The sequence below is a fragment of the Cheilinus undulatus genome, linkage group 7 (genome assembly GCF_018320785.1).
Source record: "Cheilinus undulatus linkage group 7, ASM1832078v1, whole genome shotgun sequence".
In the NCBI taxonomy this organism is placed as follows: domain Eukaryota; kingdom Metazoa; phylum Chordata; class Actinopteri; order Labriformes; family Labridae; genus Cheilinus; species Cheilinus undulatus.
The window spans coordinates 46,310,839-46,332,123 of record NC_054871.1 but is presented as its reverse complement, the minus strand read 5'-3'; the positions used below and the strand labels follow the sequence as shown (position 1 = coordinate 46,332,123).

The following is a 21,285-nucleotide window of genomic DNA, read 5'->3' as shown; positions in this document are numbered from 1 at the left end:
GAATTTGCATATATTAGATAGGGCATGAAAATTAGGGAAAAATATTAGGGACGGGAAGGCAGGCAGGTGATAAGGTACTAGGTTGATCCTGAAGGAACTGAAGTGTATTAGTTAAACATTTATACTTTGACTTATTTAGCTGCATTGCTTTAAATGCAGTAAGAGCAAAAGGGACGACCGACCATAATCTTCTTTAACTGAAACACTGACTGAGGTGTTGATGTAACATAAAAAAATTTAACAGCCATTAAAGAGTTTTTGGTGCCTTTTCAGAGACTCTGTGATTATCTTCTGCTCCAGTGACCTCTGCAGTACGCTGTGCTGTTGTAAGAACCTGGGATTAAATTCAAAGTAAAGAGATGTTCTCTGCCAACCTGGGATTGGTAGGGTGAATCTCATTACTGGAAACAACAAGGGACATGCTCCAGTTTATTTGTAGTGTTCTAATTAATATTTTCTGACTTAATATCTGGTTAAGTAAAGTGATTATACACACTGTACAGTAATCCAATTTGCACTTTAGCAATTTAAATTTCTTCTGCATAGATGTTTGAAACAGCTGAGCACACACATTCAACAACATGCCATCAAATGGCTTCATTACTTAGTGTGTGTTATATACACTGCCTGGCCAAAAAAAAAGTCCCCACCTGGATTTAACTAAGCAAATAGGTATGAGCCTCCTATTGGATAATTACTGCATGGGCGATTATCTTTCAGCTGGCAAAAAGTTATTTAACCCCAGCTAGTGCAATGAGTAACTTATCATTTCTTAAAAAAATGATTTTTACTTCCCTAATAGCATGAGCATATTCCAAGATGACAATGTCAGGATTCATCGGGCTCAAATTGTGAAAGAGTGGTTCAGGGAGCATAAGACATCATTTTCACACATGGATTGGCCACCACAGAGTCCAGACCTTAACCCCACTGAGAATCTTTGGGATGTGCTGGAGAAGGCTTTGCGCAGTGGTCAGACTCTCCCATCATCAATATTAAAATTAATGCAACACTGGATGGAAATAAATCTTGTGACACTGCAGAAGCTTATCGAAACAATGCCACAGCGAATGCGTGCTGTAATCAAAGCTAAAAGCAGTCCAATGAAATTTTAGAGTGTGTGACCTTTTTTTGGTGGCGACTTTTTTTTGGACCAGGCAGTGTATGTGTGAGTGTCAGAAAGGTAGTTACAGTGTTTACAGAGTTGAATCTGCTCATACAACAACGCTCAGCTTCAGCCATCCAAATAAAGCAAAAACAAATGTCATAAAAAATGATAAATGATTCACTAAGGGCAGCAAATTCTTGCACAACTGGGATTCACAAATTTCCTCAGACTGAATTAAGATCACGAGTATCCTGCACAATTAAGTATTTCTAAAACATATATATACTATTTTAATACACTCAACATGAATAAATCAAATGCTGAAGAAAGTCTAAAGTGAAGTTTAGAATAACAAATATAATAAAATCTAAACCTAGGACCTCTCCTTTAATGACTCCCAGACAGCTAATGTACTCAGAGGGTTTTAGCCAAGAACACTAACTTATCCAACATTTTGAGCTTTCACTAAGGAGTGCAGGCTTGTTATGACATATGATACATGTATAATGCGTTAATACTGTGCCTTGGGTGGCCTGGTGGCTGGAGTTTTTATGATGTGGTTCCCTTGTCCTTCTTATAACTCATACTGGGTTTTGTGGTGGTTATAGAGATTTGTGGTGTTGCAACAATGCCAAAGCATTGCTTGAAAAATATGACTCACTGGGCATCGTCATCAGGGTTGATCCTGAAAAACCTCCACAAACTAAAATGTGCCATTTTTCTAATAACAGTTTCACAGAGTCAAAGTGAGACATCATCTTTACCACTGTATTTGTTGTCAGTTTCACTTTTTTTTTCTTTCCTGTGAAAATCAATGTTATTTTTGGTAGTATCTTTAAATTTTGTCAATTTTTTTGGTCGTTCATGACAACACCATGTCAGACTATGCAAAAAAGGGAGCGCAGATGCTCGAGTGGTTTAAGGTGCTACCCATGTATGCGGGCAGCCTGGGTTCGAATCCGGCCTGTGTCTCTCCCCACTCTCTTCCCTGTTTCCAAGTCTATCCACTGTCCTTCCTCTATCAAATAAAGGCATGAAAAAGCCTCAAAATAAATCTTAAAAAAATAAAAAAAATAAATAAAAAAAAGACTATGCAAAAAAAAAATCTTGTCCCCTCTTGGCTGACAACCTGGCCACACGACAAGAGTGATCCTGCCGGTCGTATGCTGATGTCACCACCGTTATGAATGCTTTATGAATGCTTTAAGAATACACCCATACTGGAATACAACTCTGACACTCCAGCCTGAATTAAACATGTTTGAAATAAATATTTCAGAATCACAAATAAATCTTGAATAAAAAACAGATGAAAAAAAAGTGTGAGGAGTGAACTTTGTTTTATACGTTGTATTAAAACGATCTTGTTCAATGTTTACTAATTACATAGTTTCACTCATAAAACAACAGCAGAAGTTGATATTTAACTGAACAGATCCAAAAACAACCCGTGAGTTTACAAGAGGGACAGAATCAATATACTCCACAGCACAGTGTGTGCGTCTGTCTGTCAAAGTGTGTGTGTCACAGCAAGCGGAGAGTGCAGAGTGTGCGTTCATTAATTGTTCACAGATCGCGTTATTCTCCAATAATTCATCAATTAATCGAGTGTGCATAGCCTTCTTGGGAGTGACGCTTCAAAAAAAAAAAACAGAGACATCTGACTCTCTGGAAAGGTCAGAGCTATGACAGTATGAGCATGTCAGCACCATGGAGAGTATGTGTGTGCGTCTGTCATTGTGTGTGTGTCAAAGGGAGAAAGGGGCCTAAAAGTAAACAAACATGAATCCTAAAGTAACATTTATGCGTTTGAAATGATTCATGTCCATTACCTTTGTAACATTTCTCACAGATACAGCAGTCCGATGAGAGGAAAAAAAAAACTGCCTCTCGATTTTTCTTGAAGCTTCTTCAGGTCTGTTTGTGGGTTTCAATAAATACAGTATTTCTGTGGCTACGGTAGTCTAGGTTGGTTTGTGTTCTCACCACAAAAAACCACACCTGAGTGTGACGGTGGACCGAGACCCACCTTTTCAGGCGGTCTCAGTCCGGTTATTTGGTCCGCACCAGAGTTTGGTGGTCAGCTTTCATACCAGCACAAATGAAGCAAACTAAAGTTACAAATAAACTGAGTTTGTTTCAATTAAACCAAACAGGTTTGGTGTGAATGCACCTGAAAGTCTGTTGATGAATATAAAATCTGTTTTAGCTATTTTTATTGCACATGTACTCTTGATATTTTAAATTCTGGTTTTCTTTACAAATAACAAAGCTGCCTATAGCCAAAACCTCTTTTCTGTGGCTCCTCTACAAAGAGGAGCAAAGAAGTAGCCGACTGTTGCTTGTGTGGGTGTAGGTCTAAATGTTTTTTTTCTCTCAGCACAAACAGCCCACTGACTCAGCGAGTAAAACTCTCTGCTTCTTTTTGAACTCAATGATTCCCACGCATACAGTCAAACAATAAATTGTCCTCCACAACTAAACACCCCCTCAAAACAATGCCCACACAGACAGAGGAGGCTTAGGAGGCTGATCGACTTTAGATCGAGTGGAAAGAGAGAGAAAGGATTTACTCCAAATGTGTGTGAGTTCTTTGTGTCTCCTTTAAATAATGTATTACAGCTCATAACTCATCAGGTCAGAGTTATTTAAGGAAGTATGTGTGTAGCTAGTTGTAAATTTTAAAATGCTTTGTCAATGATAAGCCTCTCTTGTATACAGAGACTGTTCTGAGCTGCTTTTGTGTAAATACGTTGATGTAAAGAACATAAATCCTCCTTCAGTCCTAAAACAATGATACAAAAAACAAGGACAGGACTCCACGGTGCATCTGCAGAGTCTCACTCACAATTTACAGCATGTCCTCTACAACTGTGTGACTTTAGCCCCTGTTTATTCAGTAGTGCATTGCTGAAAATCCTGTGTTGATTCTTTCACTTAGCAACCTTCAAAGTAGAGCCACTGCTGTGACTCAGGAGCATTGTTAGGAAGAAACCTCGTCTAACCAAAACACAGAACATGAAAGTCTAGAAAAGATACACATTACCAAGATAATGCCAATGAAGTTTCACATACTGTTTACTGACTTCATACTGATACAAAATAAATAAATAAATAAAACCTAGTAAATCTAGCTTAGTTAACTGACTTCATAATGGCAGTAAAATTTTTGTGAAGATGACAATGTTCTAACCCTCATTTTATGTACTGACACTGTTAAACCTTTTAAATTTACCAGAGAAATGACATATCCTAGAGTAACTCCAATTATTTTATATCCCTACTATATGAAAAATTAAAAACAAAATGTTATTGAAATTGATAAACCAGAGTAACTGATGAAACTATTGATGTTTCAGGTCAAAGTCCACTGTATCATCATGTTGGTCTATTTTGATTAAACTACCTCCTGTGTGGCCAATATTTAAGGCTAACATGTAATTGATCCTGCTGAGGCATACGGCAGCATATGTTAGCTGTAGATATCAGCAGAAGTTTTCCTAACTCCAGATACTTGCATGATACTTTGAACAAGAGGATTTATCAGGAAAACAATATATTTTTGTTTTCTTTGTTTATATCTCGAATGAACTTATACAAGAAAGAAAACATTCTCCAGTCCGGTTTGTGTTCCTTTTTTTTTACCACAAACCCCTGTCCTATTTTTAAACTAAAACCCTCACTATATAAATGTACAATTATATCATCAATTTCAAGTTTTATACCCTTATGGGGATTTTTCATTACATGGTGCGGCTTGGTTCTCTACTTTGGCTGGCTTGGCATGGCATCCCAGCACGGCAGGGGATTTGCTTTTCCTCCACAACCGAGTGTTATTTTAGTCGCCTAAAAATGTTCATTGACAGCCTTTTCTCATGACAAAAACTAGACTAAGACTAACAAAATTAGATCTGTGATGACTGACACTGACAAAAAGTAAGATTAGTTTTCGTCAAGATGACTAAAACTAGACTAAAAATGTAATGTACTTTTGTCAGACATTTGAAATCCGTGATATTTCTCCATTGTGGGTAAATCTGTCAAAAACGATGCATCTGTAGCTCTTCTGCCACTATGCTGTAGAAAGCAGGGACCCCAGGTTTAGCAGGGTTAGCAGAGTTGTAGTCAGTCCGAAACACACTACCATGATTTAGTACCAGATTCAGGCAAGAGAATAAATGCTTGGACTAAAAGTAAGGACTAAAATGTGAGGACTTTATATGGACCAAGACGAGACTAAAATGTTTTGGAGGTTTTGTCGACTAAAACTAGACTAAAACTAAAAAGGGTAGCAATGACTAAAATTAAAAGACGTTTCATCTAAAGACCAAGACTAAGACCAAAATTAAAAATAGCTGACAAAATTAACACTGCAACCGAGCTACCCATTTGAGAGCAAGTCTAAAGCTGATGACGCTGCATTTTGAGCCCTCCTTGATCTCATTCAGTCTGATCTGATTAACTTGACATCAGTTAAATGCAAAAATCAAACTGTAGACTGACAGCGCCACACGCCGCTCTTTTTCCCTTCTCTCTCACTCTCTCTGCAATCAACAAACAATAATTCATGTATATCATCAAAAAGAGAGACTTTTCCTGCATAGAGGATAAAGAACAGTCCTCTGATCACTGATTTATGGGTCTCTAGATAGCAGAAAATGAACATAATCATATTTTTTGGATTAGGCAATAAGAATGGCATGCTTTACTAGCGCCAGATAATAAATTAAAGACTGTCTCTATCATGGGCTAAATGTTTTAAACATTTTCAGCATTTTATCTTTAAAAAGTCTTCAGTGTATGTGTCTATAAGAATGGGAAAGGGTGAAACTTTTGTTATTAGTAGGTACATAAAAAGTTGTAATCCTCTGCACCTCCTCAGTATGAGAACTCAGGCCGTGCGCGACTATCAGACCATAGAATGAGCACATTAATCTCGATTTTGGTATCGTTTTATAAAAGTTTCAGTTGCACAGCTAATGTTGACATTAGCCCACCACTGTTACAGAGTTGTAGTCAGTCCGAGCAGAGGCAGAGATAACACACATCTCCCCATGGGCTGAAAATGAATCATCACAGGGTGGGATATCAGTAGCAGAAGGGATAAACCCTACGAACCGCTCTGACGTCAGCGGAGCACGCTTGGAGATTGAGCTGGCCTGCTTTGGCCCTGCTCTAACGCAGGACCATTCTGGGATGGCCTGGCGCAGCCAAACTGTTGATGGAAAAGTAAATCAGCACGGCTTGGTTTGGTTCGGTGTGGCCAAAAATCAAAGCCCCATACCTAACACAAGAACATATCTATTCAGACCAGTAACAAGATCACAAGTGGATAGAGATAAAAATTCCTTTCTTTCTCTTGTAGTTTGTTTGGCCTTTGTTAGAGATCAGCTTGTCTTAAAAGGTTGGAAGCAAACTCCCACACACCCTGCAACTCGCAGAAATCCAATGAATGGCAGTGTTTTGGTAGCTAAACTTTAGATGAACCTGGACAGTTTGCAGGAGTTGCTTTCACATCTTTGATGGCCTTATTCCTCTCCATGCACTTGTCTTTGGTGAACATGTGCAAAGTATTTTTTGATAAGAACCCTGTCAGTCTTATAAACTCGGATAAATAATGTTTAAAAATTAAAGTGTTTGTGTTTTTCCCACTGTGGGTGCAGGTTCCTGGATAATGAAGTACCAGGGACGAATGACACAGTAGGGGTTGATGCTCCTACTGTACACACAGACCTGTGCTGCCCCCTACAGGTCAACACTCACCACTGTTGCCAGGAGGCTGCAGGCTGTGTTTGGTGAGGGAGCACCAGCCCACAGGGAAGATGTCCCTGGAGTCGTACTTGCACCAGTAATCAAAGGCCCCCCGCCATCCATCAAACATGATAAAGACCTCGTCGCCCTTCACTTCTCCAATGGTGGCCGGACAGATCAGGTACGGGTTCTTCTTGTCCACAGCCTCCAGCTTCATGCCTGGCTTGAAAAAGTTCTGTGTGGGCCTCAGAGGTTCCTGAAAACAAGAGAAACATAACCTATTTGAGGCACAAATTGCATTTGTACATTTTTAAACTTGAGAAGCAATTCATACCTTTTTAAAGGCGGTCCCTGGTGCCATCTCTGCTCCATTTAATGTTCTCAACAGAAACATGGGCCATGAGGAGGCATTCATCCGAAATCCTGAAGGAACGAAGATGAACTTTCTGTAAAATGTTGACTCAACCATGCTGAAGTACAGTGTCAGATTTCAATCAGTGGATATTTATGCTCACACACAAACTTTCTGTAATGAACAGGACATTAATCCTAACAACTAGTCATGGTCTTTATCTCAAAAATGTAAACTAATTTACACCAACTGCTTCAACTTTATCTGCTTAATCTTCTTTATTGTCAAATATGTTTTGTCAGGGTTCAGCAAACGGACACAAAGAGAGAATGGAGTTATTCAATTTCTATGAATAGAAATCTATACAGAAATCAGTGGAGGAGCAGGAGCAATTTCTCTGAAGTTTTCTGTTTGTTGTTATATTTACCAGACATGTTTGAAGGGGCTGTGGTTGTTTGTCAGGACGCAGCAAAAATCATCTGACAGTCATTCAACTTCTTAAATAACTTTATGCTTGAATTCTGCACACATAAGTACAAGACATAAAACTTAGGATTCTTTTCTTAACTCCATCTCTGTTCCTGCATCTCTGAACCAGAGCCAATACCGGGTTGCACCTGTCTTGTGAAAGTTGAAACATAGCCTAGTTTGAAAGAAACTCTTACTTACAATCAAATGTATGCTCTACTAACATGTGAGATGTCTCACCTGCAGACTGGGCCTTTATGCACAGGTTTTTTCTTTATGCAACACTGCTTTAATGCAGCTCAGCCTGCAGGGACACTTTCAACATAGGTAGAAGTTACAAATTCAATCTTATTGTGATTGTCTCTATGATAGTTTTAAAAGGTTGGATGACTGAGGATGAGGAGGTGCAGGAGGTTTTACAGGCTGTTTGCTGTCAGCAGCCTATTTATGTGATAGATCACATCTCTAAGATATATAGATGACTTTTTTTTAATTCCTTCTTCAGCTTGCCTTTATTCAACAATCTCACCACTTGATGTCTCTTCTGCGATGGAACATTGGCTGCACATTAAGGCTGTATGCTTTAGTTACCACCTTATCAGTATGCTTTGTCATATTTTGAATACACTTCTTGGCTGTTTGAGCATTACCATCAGTTAATAGAGACCATTTTCATCAGTTAGCCCCTTCAGAAACAATTAGACATGAGAGGCAGAACTGTAACAAACACCAGATTTACAGTGTGTTGCAAGCATCAGCGACAAAATCCTCTTTATTCTTATTGCAGTATCCTGACAGACTGTGTACAGTGCGAAGCAGCACAATGTTTTAGCACCATCACATGTCCCTTTTTTTCTTTTGGTCACTCACACTGATGAGATGGGCGAGGGTCGGGAAAGAGGGGAATGAAAAGGCATCAGGTCAGTGTCAGAGTTAGATGTAATGGTATCATAATTTTATATCACAATAATGACATTAAATATCACTTCATCAGTATTATCATCATACCTATGGTATTTGCTGAAATCTAAAAAGGTACCAATCATATCATTTCAAATCATTTCATCAAGTTTGATATTTAAAATACTCTATATATCAAATTAGCAGCACAGGGACAAGACTGTACACTTTAGTTTGTTTGAATATTAAAAGTAAACAAGGCAACTTTATTAAATGGGCATTAACAGAAGTACTTAGTTGATAAGACTGTCAAAGTGTTTGATACTTTTTTACACCTTTTTGATACACTGTGTTTTAACAACAAATCATTCACCATTTTTTATGTTCGATTGGACAGAAAAGAGCCAAAGTTACCAAAGAAAAACAGATATATAAATCACATTTCAATCCAAAGCTCATCATCATTCTGAGTCCTTATTAATACCACCATTGATACTTTTCTGTTGTTTGAATGAAATACAAATGGTATTCTGTCTCAACAGAAGTTCTATGAGTAGATTTTGACTATAAAAAATGTAAAGTCATAATTCCATCTATTGGATCTATTCTGATTGCAGGAAAAGCAAACATTTGTTGTCCTTGAGACTGTGATTGTTTAATTTTGCTGATCAAAAACTGAATTTACATTTTATTGATGATACATATGAACATATCACAACATTTTTGCGCAGTCCTACTGTCCTAAAAACACATCATATCATAAACATTGGTAGGCTTGCTAAGTGAGCTAACTGACTTCTATTCTGTCGATTTCAACATTAGATCAATATTTTAACTCACCGGAGCTGCTCCAAAGTTTGGGAGTGCTCTTCATGGACTTTCTGAACAGATGAGGAGCAGCTAAAGTCAGTGAGTGAATACTACTCCAGCAGTCTGTTATTTTTTTTGTCAAGCCAGCAGTCTAAGAAAGGCTACTACATTTTGGTTTCATTTGATTCATAATGCAGATGTGTTTTGAACTGATTAGCCTAAGGCTAATGTGCTCTTCAGGCCTTCTTATTTTATCAGTGTCTCTGCACTCTGACAGTCTCAGATGCAGGCAAGAGAGCAGAGGAGAGACAGGGATGCCTCCTCCTCTCTGATGTAGAGCTGGGCAATTAATCGGAAAATAATCGAAACCAACATTTAGAGCCTCTAACAACATCAACCTGCCGTGTCAATTATTTCCCCTTGTAACTCTTTATTAATGTACCACAACAAAACAAACTACTGGCTGTATGGTCATGTGATAGGAAGCCAGGTGTCGCAGGGCACATATTCTGCTGGAAACCCAAGAGAAGAAGTACTAGTCATGTGACACCGTCCCATCCGGTCCGCCAAAACTCAAACACGGGCACGATTGTGCAGCAATGTTATTTTCTACATTTATAGAATAGTATAAAAATAATTTATGTTGTTAGTAAGAAATACAAGTTGTTTATTTTGTACTTTTCTTGGAAGACTTTATGAAAAGAAAAATAATTTCAGCTGATGTGTGTTTTGATGTCAAATATTCTGATAAATAACCATAAACTGTTTATCTGTGCATGTTCCTTTCAATTATTTGTTAAAAAATAAAAAAATATTTACAGAACAGAGTCGGAAGTTGGCAGTGGAATAATTGTTCATTAATCCTAATCCAGGTTAAAAAGTTAAATCAATCGTAATTTTAGGTTTTGCTATAAGGCCCTACTCTGATGTGTTTTACATCTCTTCCTTATCTACATGTCATGCTGTCTGGACATTAATTACCGTGATATTAAAGCCCTGTTATCACTAACGATTATCATGATAATTAAAATGTGAACAGTATAATATCAGTGGGGAAATTTCATTACAGATCATTAATAACAAAAACATTTAATCTCTGGTCAGATTATGATTTTCTCAATTTCCTCACTAAACAGAGCTTTATAGTTTATTTTACGAAGTGCAGAAAGTTGTGCATTAATTATATCAATATCCATGTTTAAAATATTGTGGTCTGACCATGTTAGGCAAACATTAGGCTTACAGATATCAAAGGTTTGTCAATACAGAGCATGACACTTCTGTTTTGTTGGTTTCAAAATCAAAGTGCTTGATTTCATACTATTTACAAGGGGAACCTGAAATCTGCACTGCTGCGTGATGCCTTTTAGTTGGGACAGTGTTAGGAAAAGCTTTTCATTGATTCATTGGCACAGTATTTTGGTTACTTGGACTTTAAACTCTACCAGTTAAGACGAACTTTCATCTTGTAAATGTCAGCAAAAATCCAATATCATGCATCCCTAAAAAATGTTCACAGTATGCCTGCTATCAAGAAACGTATCCAAACAAATTCAAACACAAAAGTCTCTCTGAGTTTTTAAGAATATAAAAGAGTAATTAAAGGTTAACATTGACTTTGCAGGAGTAGCTGGTTGTAGCCAGTGCACTTAAGAGGACATCTTAGCCCTCAGATCTGTACATTGACTGAGTAAAGCTGAATGCCATCAATATTATCCATCACTAAAAACAATAAAAAGAAAATGAAAAATAAAAATTCCATAGGAATCTCAGCTAGTAAATAAAGATAAGACAAAAGATTTTTCTCTACTGTCAGTGTCCTCCCTCCCTCCTCCTCTGACGTTCTTACCCAGCGGCGGCTGCAGCATGTCTCCGTTCTTCTCACAGGTGCCAATGGGCTGGATATCAGACGAGTCAACCAGCCTCCAGAAGTCATTGCTGTTATCACTTCCATCCAGACGGAGACGCAGACGCACTCCGGTTAAACCCATCACTGTGGCAATGCAGACGGAGGTGGAATTTCGCGGGTCATGAGCTTCAAGCTTCATTCCCACCTTGAAGTCATTGGAGGGAGGAACTCTGGCCTGCAGATGTTAGGAAGATACCATGAATAGAGATACTTTGAGCACTGCTCCATATGCTGCATACCCTTTAAATCATGATGTACCTTCAAAAGGGTTTAATAATAACATCCAACTGTGCTTCACAACTACCAGATTTTTCTAAGATGCAAAAATAACCTCAGAGTGATGATCCAATTTGTATTGCTATTCATGAGAATGTGATTTTCAAAGTGCTGTCAGTAATTTCAGGATGCACTCAAAGGCAAAACTTAAAGCAAGATGTCATCTTAACTGTTTTGATTTATGAATTGTAAAAAGAGACAAAAAGGGCTGTTTGATTTAGGACTTTAACTACTTGCAAAACAGACTTAGAGGAGAATCAGGAAAATAAACACAGTATTTAGCATTATAAATTAATCTATAAATCCATCTACTTCATAGCTCAGTGTCAGACTGTGTCTGTCTTAAAGAAAATGGCCTTAGAGAAATAAAAAAAAGTATAAAATCTAGGAGGACATACCTGACGGAAACAGCTTGGTGGAGCCGGTATGGCTGACGTTTCTTTCAGATATTCCTCCCAGCTGAAAGCATCTAAAGAAGAATAGTACAACAGTTAATGTTTGATTACAAAAGCTGCAGTAAAATGCAAAAAGGTCGATATTTTGCCTAAAGAAAGGTACATGAAACGCAGGTGTTGAGTCAAGGTGTATGCTACAACTACACGCTTAATGTAGCTGAAGTTTAAAAGTTGGAACAAAAAAAAGAGAGACAATTACACATGTCCATACTCTTCACAAGGGTTGAAAATATATGATCTGGAAACGTGGAAAATAGCTTTCCAGTGTCTTTCAATAGCAATATAGTAGAGTGACTGTTATTAGCTCTGTATTGCTCTCCCTCCACTGGCTTCCTTTTCACAACATATTAAATACACAGTGCCTATATAAAGTATTCACCATCTTGGATGTTTAACCCCTTTCTTGATTTTATATATTAATCATGGTCAGTATAATTTGGCTTTTTTTCACCTAAAAAAATACAAAAAAATTATTAATGTCAAAGTGAAAACAGATTTCTACAAAGTAATGTAAATTAAACAGAAGTACATGACTTAAAATAACTGACTGCATAAATATTCAGCCCCTTTAAAGTGACTGACCTAATTTAACAGTGGTCTTCCTGGCTACCATTATACCATGAAGACAAGAGAACACCCCAGGCAACTCAAAGAAAAGGTTGTTGAAAGGTATACATCAGGGGATGGATACAAAAAAGAGTCCAAGGCTCTGAACATTCCCCAGAGTTCAGTTAAATCCATCCTCAAGAAATGGAAGGAATATGACACATGTGTATATCTACCTAGATCAGGCTGTCCTCTCAAACTGAGTGGCCGTGCAAGGACACTAATGAGAGAGGCCACCAAGACACCTATGACTATGAAGGAGTTACAAGCTTCAGCAGCTGAGATGGGAGAGACTCTGCATACCACAGCTGTTGCTGGGGTTCTTCATCAGTCAAAGCTTTAGGGCAAAGAGAAAGCCACTGTTGAAGAAAGCTCAGATTAAATCTGGACCAGAGTTCAACAAAAGGCATGTTAAAACTTCATGGTCAAGTGGAAGAAAGTTCTTTGGTCTGATGAGACCAAAATAGGGCTTTAAGGCCATCAGAAAAAAACGCCACTAACACACCATCCCCACTGGGAAGCACAGTGGTGGCAGCATTATGCGATGGGGATGCTTCTCAGCAACCAGCCCTGGAAGGCTTGTAAAGGAAGAGGGTCAAAGGAATGTGTCCAAATCTGGGAAGTCCAAAAGGACAATCTTGTTCAGTCTGCAAGAGTACTGCAGATTAGGAGAAGATTTATTTTCCAGTAAAACAATGACCCAAAGCATACAGTGAGAGCTCCACAGAAATGGTTTAAAGACAACAAGGTGAATGTTCTGGAGCGGCCGAGTCAAAGTCCAGACCTTAATCCAACAGAGAATTTGGGGATGGACTTGAAAAGGGCTTTTCACGTCTGATCACAGAGCTTGAGCAGTTTTGCAGACTGAGACCTATCCACACAGACTCAGTGCTATGATTGCAGCCAAAGGTGACTCTACTACTAATACTGACTTAAAGGGGGTGAATATTTATGTAGTCACTTGTCTTACATTACATATTTTTATTTAAATGGAACTCTGTTTCCACCTTAATGTTAAACAGTTTTTTTTTGTTATCAAAAAAGCCAAATCATATTGACTATGTCTGATTTATTTATTTTCGTTGTTTTAGTAAAATGCTTTATGTTTACACTCCTACCAGAGCACTAAAGTCTACCAACCAGCTGCTCCTGGATATGTGCGAAAAAAGCATGAATCTAACTTTTGTGTTCCAATCCTGTGAAAATGATTATCTCTCCATATAGGTTCTGTCCACACTTCTGACCATTTTGAATAATTGCTGGAAACACAACTCTTCTTTTTGGCCTTTGTTTCAAGACAAGGCTGTTTTATCCCAAGAGATTTTACTTTCACCATTATGTTATCTTAATAGTGGTTTCTACTTATCTATTCTCAGGACCAACCTCCACCTCTTTAATAAAAAATGAGCCCCAATTTTCAAAGAACTTAGGAAAAAAACATGTACAGAGTTTTTAGTAACTCATTCTTGATCCACTGAAAACACCTCCTGATCCACTCTTAGATTCCAACCCACAAGTCAAGAACCACCACTCAACCTCAGATGCTTAAAATGTGTTAAATAAATTAAATTTACTGGACTGGAATGGTCATGTAAAATAACTAAGTGCTGAAGAAGATCTGCTAACCTAAACTACAAAGCCCATCTTGTATTTAACCCAGGTTATCTAAGTAAACAAAATCAATGCAAACTACACCACAGTTACTGGAATTTAAAGGTCACCTTTTGTTGCTGCAGGAGTTGTACCTGTTGGTGGAACTGTCCTTCCCAGTTTCTCTTTTTTACCATCTTTCTGATCTGTTAAAACATAAAGGAGGCAGGAAAAATGAATAAGAAATGTATGAACTCACCCTGTCAGAAAGGTCAAATCTATCAAAAGAAAGTTAATTGCCTAATTTAACATGAGTCAGATATGTGCAAATGTAAAAGAAAATACAAGAATGAATGCATCTAATGTAGCTTTGAAGCCTTGAATATCATGATGAAATCAGATGAGATCTAAAGAAAATCATGAGAAACTTTGAACTGAAGCTGCATGGAGTCAAAGCTGAAAATATGAGGGTCCCACTGTGTATCCACCAAGGTGTTTTCATTTCAGATACCTGATGAGAGCTCATTCTTAAGACTACCAAATCCTTAAATATAGTATATCTACTGGAAGATACATATACAGTATATCCTTAAACTGAAATGAATGCTTTTTTTTTTTTGGTTTCAACAAACAACAGACTTTTTATGACAAGAACATCTTACAACTTACTTAAAGATGGATATTAAAAAAAAAATGTGTGGAGATGTAGAATGGTACACATCCACTTCCATGTAGGGATGCACAATATTGGATTTTTGGTGATATCCGATATGTATGAAAATATTTAGCCCATACCGATATAGATACTGATATTTAAATGTAGTTCAGGTCTAAAAACTTCTGTCCTTAAAACACACAATTTAAAGCTTATGGATGAACAAATTAACAAATTTCAGGCAACTAAACAAACTTCACAGTCTAAGGAATGACAATGAAACAAGAAAAGTCTTCAGCTGAAGTAGTAGTAGTACAGCTGTTTTAGGTAGACTTTTCTAGCTAAAATATCAGTTGAAAATATCAGCAGAAATTTTCATATCTGCAGATACCCGTAACTCACTTTTGAGCTAACATCTGTTGATAGTGCGATCATACAGATAATACCATGCATCCCTACTTTAATGCTACGTTTTTTATGTCTATAACTTAAAGTTACACTTCCAAATCACTGCCAGTTCAGTTTTAAAGAAAACCCCTGGTCTTTCTTTTTTACACTGCTTCTAAATTTTCAGATTATTTACAATTTAGCAAACAACTACAGAGTGAGGGATATGTCCAGTGTATGTGAAAAAGTCCAGTTAATGCACTGGCTTCAAAACTTTTTGTCCTGGGCCCCTTGGTAGCTGAAAATTTTTACCTCAAACAAAGTAGAGAACAGCAACTGTAACACTTAACTTCCAACTTGAGAAAGACACTATAAGCTCATTTTTATGCCCAGCTCTATCTAAATTTTGTCACAATCGAGGTAACAAAAGAAAAAACCTCCCTCAAGCTAGAAAAAGGCAAAAGAAAGGAACTGGTTGTCCTTTTAATCCAGTGTTGTACAGGTGAAGTGGAAGGCAAGATACAACTCATCACATCTTCCTGTCTTTGTTTAAGTAATCGTGAAATCACATACAATACTTTAATGAATCATATCGAAACACGCCTTCTCACCCTTTATCGGAGTCTTTCCCATCGTGCCTGATGACCAATGGTGACACTACTATGACGACGACCACTGGTGACCGTTTCCTCGATGTCCGGGTTCCTTTTATCTGAAATTTAAAAGATGAGAATAAGCAATAGGAAATTCAGAAAACACACATAAACTTACTCCAAAGAGATTTATCACAGTAATTGGAAAACAAGAAGATTTGATCTCTCAAAATAGCCTGTTAAAAACAATGGTCCTGTTGACATGTGTTCCAAATAAATATATCACTTACGCAAAAAAGGATTTGTAGGCCAAGTTACCCGTGCACTGCTAGATACTTCATCTTATACTATCATGTAAAGTAGTGATGCCCCTCAATGAGCACTACACTGTACAGGTTGCTTGATCAACATCATTTGTATATCATTTATTTATATCATTATCATATCATATTACATTTTGACTAATTGTGCAGTGTGAAATTAATTGTTGTGTTAAACAAGAAACATCAATACCTCCTCCTAATTGGTTTGGCTTTTCTGAACAACATTAAAGGTTTTGTGTTTTTATCTTCACATAAAAAAGCATTCCAGCACTTCTACACATCAAAAGGTGGACAACAAACATCTTCAATGCAATTTTTCAAGTAACAAATAAGGCTGGCCAAATTTCCAATACTTCTTTTACTACATGTTTTTACATGTTAAAACGTACAGGTCTATTTTCCATCATTTTAATAATCTCCAGTTTCACTAAGCACCAAAGCTTTTGGAAAACAGCTTCTATTTAATTTTAAAAAAAAAAGTGCACTGGAAAGAATAAATACATCCTTCATCAAAAGGTTAAAGGCAACCTTCTAAATTTCACAATATAAATTAGGGCTGAACAATTTGGTAAAAATAATCTAGCTAACTGTGATTCTTTTACCCAATATTGCAATTTGAAATGCGATTATTTCTTAAGTTCCTAATCTTGTGTATTTTCCAACAAACACAAGCAATAAATGATTCTATGTTACAACCAACCCAACATTAGACTAAACAAGGGCTGAACAATCTTGAAAAAATACCTATTTGTCATGATTTTGACTCGTATTGCAAACTTGATATGAATTAAGTATTGCCATTCTCATATTTAATAAGAAAAAAGTATAAATGAAGAAAGTAGGATTTTTTTGTAGACTATTCTAAAAAAAAGGCACTTGAATGATTACATAATTATGTAATGAATAACATCTCTGCTGTAAAAAAACAAACAAACAAAAAAAAAAACGTTTTAAAGTGGTATTTTGATATAAATTTCAGGTTAAAGAAATACTGCACCTTTTGCAATTTGAAAATTGCAGCAGGCTGTATTGCGATTTAATCTAATTTTCAATTAATTGCCCAGCCCTAATTATAATATCAATCTTTACTGAAACTTAACCATTTTCCTGGTTTCCCTACATTTCTGGATAACTGAAAATAAGAAATAAGCCATTATTGGGCACCTAGTCCTTCTAGTATTTATGTGGCTGTAATTTTGAAACAGATATCCAAATTGGTATTACAAAAAAGTTGGGCTGCTTGGTGGTGCATTGTTGCCAGTTCTCCCCTGCCTGGGTTCTTTCCACGTACTCTGGTGTCTTCCTCCACTTAAGTTAAATGGTGACTTTAAATGGCCCATTGTGAATGTGTGCTTGACTAATTGTTTGTCTTTGTATGTCAGCCCTGTGCCTGCCTGGCAACCAGTCCAGGATGCACCAACCAATCAGGGTAACTGCTGACTTTTAAATCAAGACCTTTGAAGACCAGACAGATCAAGGTAAAATAAAACAATTTTGGATAGCATTGGTCTTTCTTTGATTTCATGCGGGACAAAGCAGCTTTAGTTCCCTTTGCCCTAGGTTTATATTTGTTTTGTGTATCTTGCAAGTTGACAGAAAATTGTTGTTTTCCCTTACCATGCATCTCCTGTATCTTGAAGCCAAATTTGCCTAAACTTGTATTTCCCCAACTTCCTTTCTTTCAAAGTAATACCCAGGGATAAATGCTGTTTACTGTCACATGAAGTAAATCCTCAAAATAGAATGATATAACCTCATGAGATGAAGTATTCACAAACCAAGTCAAATTTAAGAACTTTCAAAAGTAAAAGTCAGACAATTGAAAAAAATGTATAATATTCAAGTTCAAAACACTGGTATTATGACTGCCTAAGTAACAATAAAGTTACTGTTACAGTTGCAATTGACAGTTCTGTAGTTGTAATTGACTGATTGTACTAAAAATTGCCTTCTGATGTTATTTATATGCTGCTGATTCCAGCAAAAGGAAAACAGAGAGCATTATCTGTTTATACCTCTTTGATGTACAGTAATGTGGTTTTCCTGTAATGGACATTTCTACAGAGACATGCAGCATGTAACATGACTGAAACAACAAGCCTTTGGTGCACTAGTGGGACAGCACATGTGACTGTGTCAGACTTACTGTACATTCACCCTACATTTATAAAATTCACTGAAATGCTTTAATGTTACATTATGCAGAACTACTTTTCCTCTACAATCTGATTCTGCTTTTGGTACTATCTTGCTTACTTTAATATACCTTTTATAAATATCTAAATAAACTCAGATGCGTAGTGTGAAATAGAAGTTCTATGCTGCCAGTATTAGGTAATTGTTTGTTTTAATTTTTAAAAAACGCCAGCAGACTTCTCGTATACCTTCAAATTTGCACAAAAATGTTCAAACATTTGGAAAAGTGGGTTAAACTGGCAAGAAGTGCACTCCTCAATTATGTTACCAACAGCGCGATTTAAACAGAGCTCTCTTTGTCTCTTTTGATCAAAAATATTACTGAAGACTAGAGATGCACTGATTGTGAAAATTAAGGCAGACTTGCTGAGCAGGGTGATCTTGATTGGACCAAAGCTTTTCGACCAAACAACCAACAAATCGAATGGAAGCTGTCAGCCCCACTTCTTTTAGAGCAGCGTTACTCAACCCTGCTCAGCCAAAAAGCCAAATTGTTGAAAAATACCTTTGCAAGAGCCACAATCTAAGTGGTGAAAAGTGGCAATAAAAATAAGTTAAAAATGGCAAAATAGGTGAAAAAGCTGCAAAAAAGTGGTGAAAAATGGGTGAGCAGGGGTAAAATAGGCAGAAAATGGCAGAAACTGGGTGAAAATTGACAAAGAAAATGTGGAGGAAAAGTGGCAGAAATAGAGGTGAGACGTGACAAAAGAAGGGCTTACAGGTGGCAATCGTATAAAAGCATCAAAAGTACGGTAAAAAAAGAGTGAATAGTGACTAAAATTGGCAAAAAGCAGCAAAAAGGTGGAGGGAAATGAGTGAAAAATAACTAAAATTGTTAAAATGCAGCAAAAAGGTGGAGGAAAATGAGTGAAAAATAACTAAAATTGGCAAAAAGCAGCAAAAAGGTGTAGGAAAATGGGAAAAGTGACATGTAATGGCAAGAAGCACCTTAAATGGGCAAAAAGTGGCAAAAAAAGGTAAAAGATGGGCAAAAAATTGCAAATAAGGGCAATGAAAATATACAGACAAAAAATATAAAGGTTGACAATTGAATTTGACAGCCTGCTGTTTAAGTGTGGGAAACAAATTGCAATGGATACTTCTGAGGTCAAAGTTTCCCTTTATAATGGTTTTCTGGGGTAATCATATTTCAGTTTTAGACATAAAAGAGCCACAAATCTTCACAAAAGAGCCACATTTGGCTCTGGAGCCACGCGTTGAGTATCACTGTTTTAGAGTTACACTCCTGATATGTCAAAATTTTCTCTCACATTTGCCCATGAAATTACATCAGAGTTTGTCCAACAGGTTAATTTTCTGCCCTGTAAAAAAATATTGCATCTGATTCAGCAGCTGCCATACCAGATGCCAGCATAAAATCAATTGGACATAAGAAATAAACTCTCATATCTGTTACTGCCAACTAATTCACCCAATGACTGATGCCTGTAAACAGTGGGATGGAGATGGAAACACGGGTCTGTAAAGGCCTGGTTTTATATTTTTCAAAATCCAAACATCAAAATTGTTTTATCTTACTGATTGTGCTTTCAAGTCTAAAAGGCTCTGATCGAACAACATTTTATAAAGTGACCGGTGTAAAATCATACATCAGTTCCTGTAAGGGGAACATAAACTCAAAACACATCATCAAATTAGACCAAAATGTGGTATTTTTAAATGTCAGCTTGAAGAAAAAAAAAAAAAATACTCTGGCTGCACCTGGAGTAGCATGCAATCACGTCTCTGGCTTCAGCTGCTACAGGACTATTTTCTTCTTCATCTGCTCTGATCAGCACTGGAAAGTGCTCCCAAATTTTGTAGCAAGTCACGTTAATTAAAAATATTAATCCAGTGCAGAAATCCGTGCTGGGATCAGCAGAATAAAAGTTAAAGGATTTAATGCTGAAAAACAGCTATATTATCATGTTTTCAGGGGCTAAGTATTTTAGATGACTATAGCTGTATAAACTGAAACTTCATTACAGTTGTGAAGATGAGAAATGTGTTCGTATCAGCGATTATGTCCCTTCTGTTCTATATTTGTTGTCATCGTTTTGTCTTTCCAACAAACAATAGAAAGGGATCAAGAGTAGTGTTGATAAGAACTTCGATCAATAAGAAGTATCCATAAGGGTGTCAATATCAATAAAATTAACAATCTCCATCCCCAGTAAACACGGCCAATATCAGCAGATACCTATGTTATGTTGATGCATCAGTGTATCCCAACTAAATAATTTACTGATTTTGTACATTTTGATACGATGGATCAATAACATAATGGAAATTTATTGTCAGAAGTACTTAGCAGTGTTAATTTTGGCAGCTATTTTTAGTTTTAGTTTTGGTCTTTAAATGAAATGCATTTTAGTTTTAGTCCCATTTTAGTCATTGCTACCCTTTTTAGTTTTAGTCTAGTTTTAGTCAACGAAAACTCAAAACATTTTAACCTAGTTTTAGTCCATATAAAGTCCTCACATTTTGGTCTGAAGTTTTAGTCCAAGCATTATTTTCTTGCCTAAATTTGGTACCAAATCATGGTATTGTGTTCTCTGCACTCTGCTAAACCTGGGGTCCCTGGTTTCTACAGCTGAGAGGCTACAGATGCATTGTATTTTGACAGATTTACCCACAGTGGAGAAATATCAGATTTTGAATGTCCCACAAAAACTTAATTACATTTAGGTCCAGTTTTAGTCATTTTGACAAAAACTAAATTTAGTTTTTGTTAGTTTTAGTCATCACAGATCTATTTTTTTGGTTTTAGTCTAGTTTTTTAATGGAAAAAAAAGGCTGTCAACAAATAGTTTTAGTCATAGTTATAGTCGACAAAATTAACACTAGTACTTGAGAGTATGGAGAAAAATAAAATCCTCAGTATTCAATACTAGCAATGTTTTTTT

The 21,285-nt window shown here is 36.8% G+C and overlaps 1 protein-coding gene across 4 annotated transcripts in view; it reads right to left on the bottom strand.

The window, feature by feature from the left end:
- Positions 1-21,285, bottom strand: part of LOC121512127 (sex comb on midleg-like protein 2) — a 32,179-nt gene that overhangs the window by 9,713 nt on the left and 1,181 nt on the right. For all 4 annotated transcript variants that reach the window (XM_041791208.1, XM_041791210.1, XM_041791211.1 and 1 more), the window contains exons 2-7: positions 15,879-15,979; positions 14,357-14,431; positions 11,973-12,043; positions 11,239-11,473; positions 7,194-7,282; positions 6,872-7,115 (exon numbers count right to left, since the gene is read on the bottom strand). In XM_041791208.1, coding sequence (XP_041647142.1) covers positions 6,872-7,115; positions 7,194-7,282; positions 11,239-11,473; positions 11,973-12,043; positions 14,357-14,431; positions 15,879-15,900 — 736 coding nt within the window. In that variant the 5' untranslated portion in view covers positions 15,901-15,979. The remainder of the gene's footprint in view (positions 1-6,871; positions 7,116-7,193; positions 7,283-11,238; positions 11,474-11,972; positions 12,044-14,356; positions 14,432-15,878; positions 15,980-21,285) is intronic.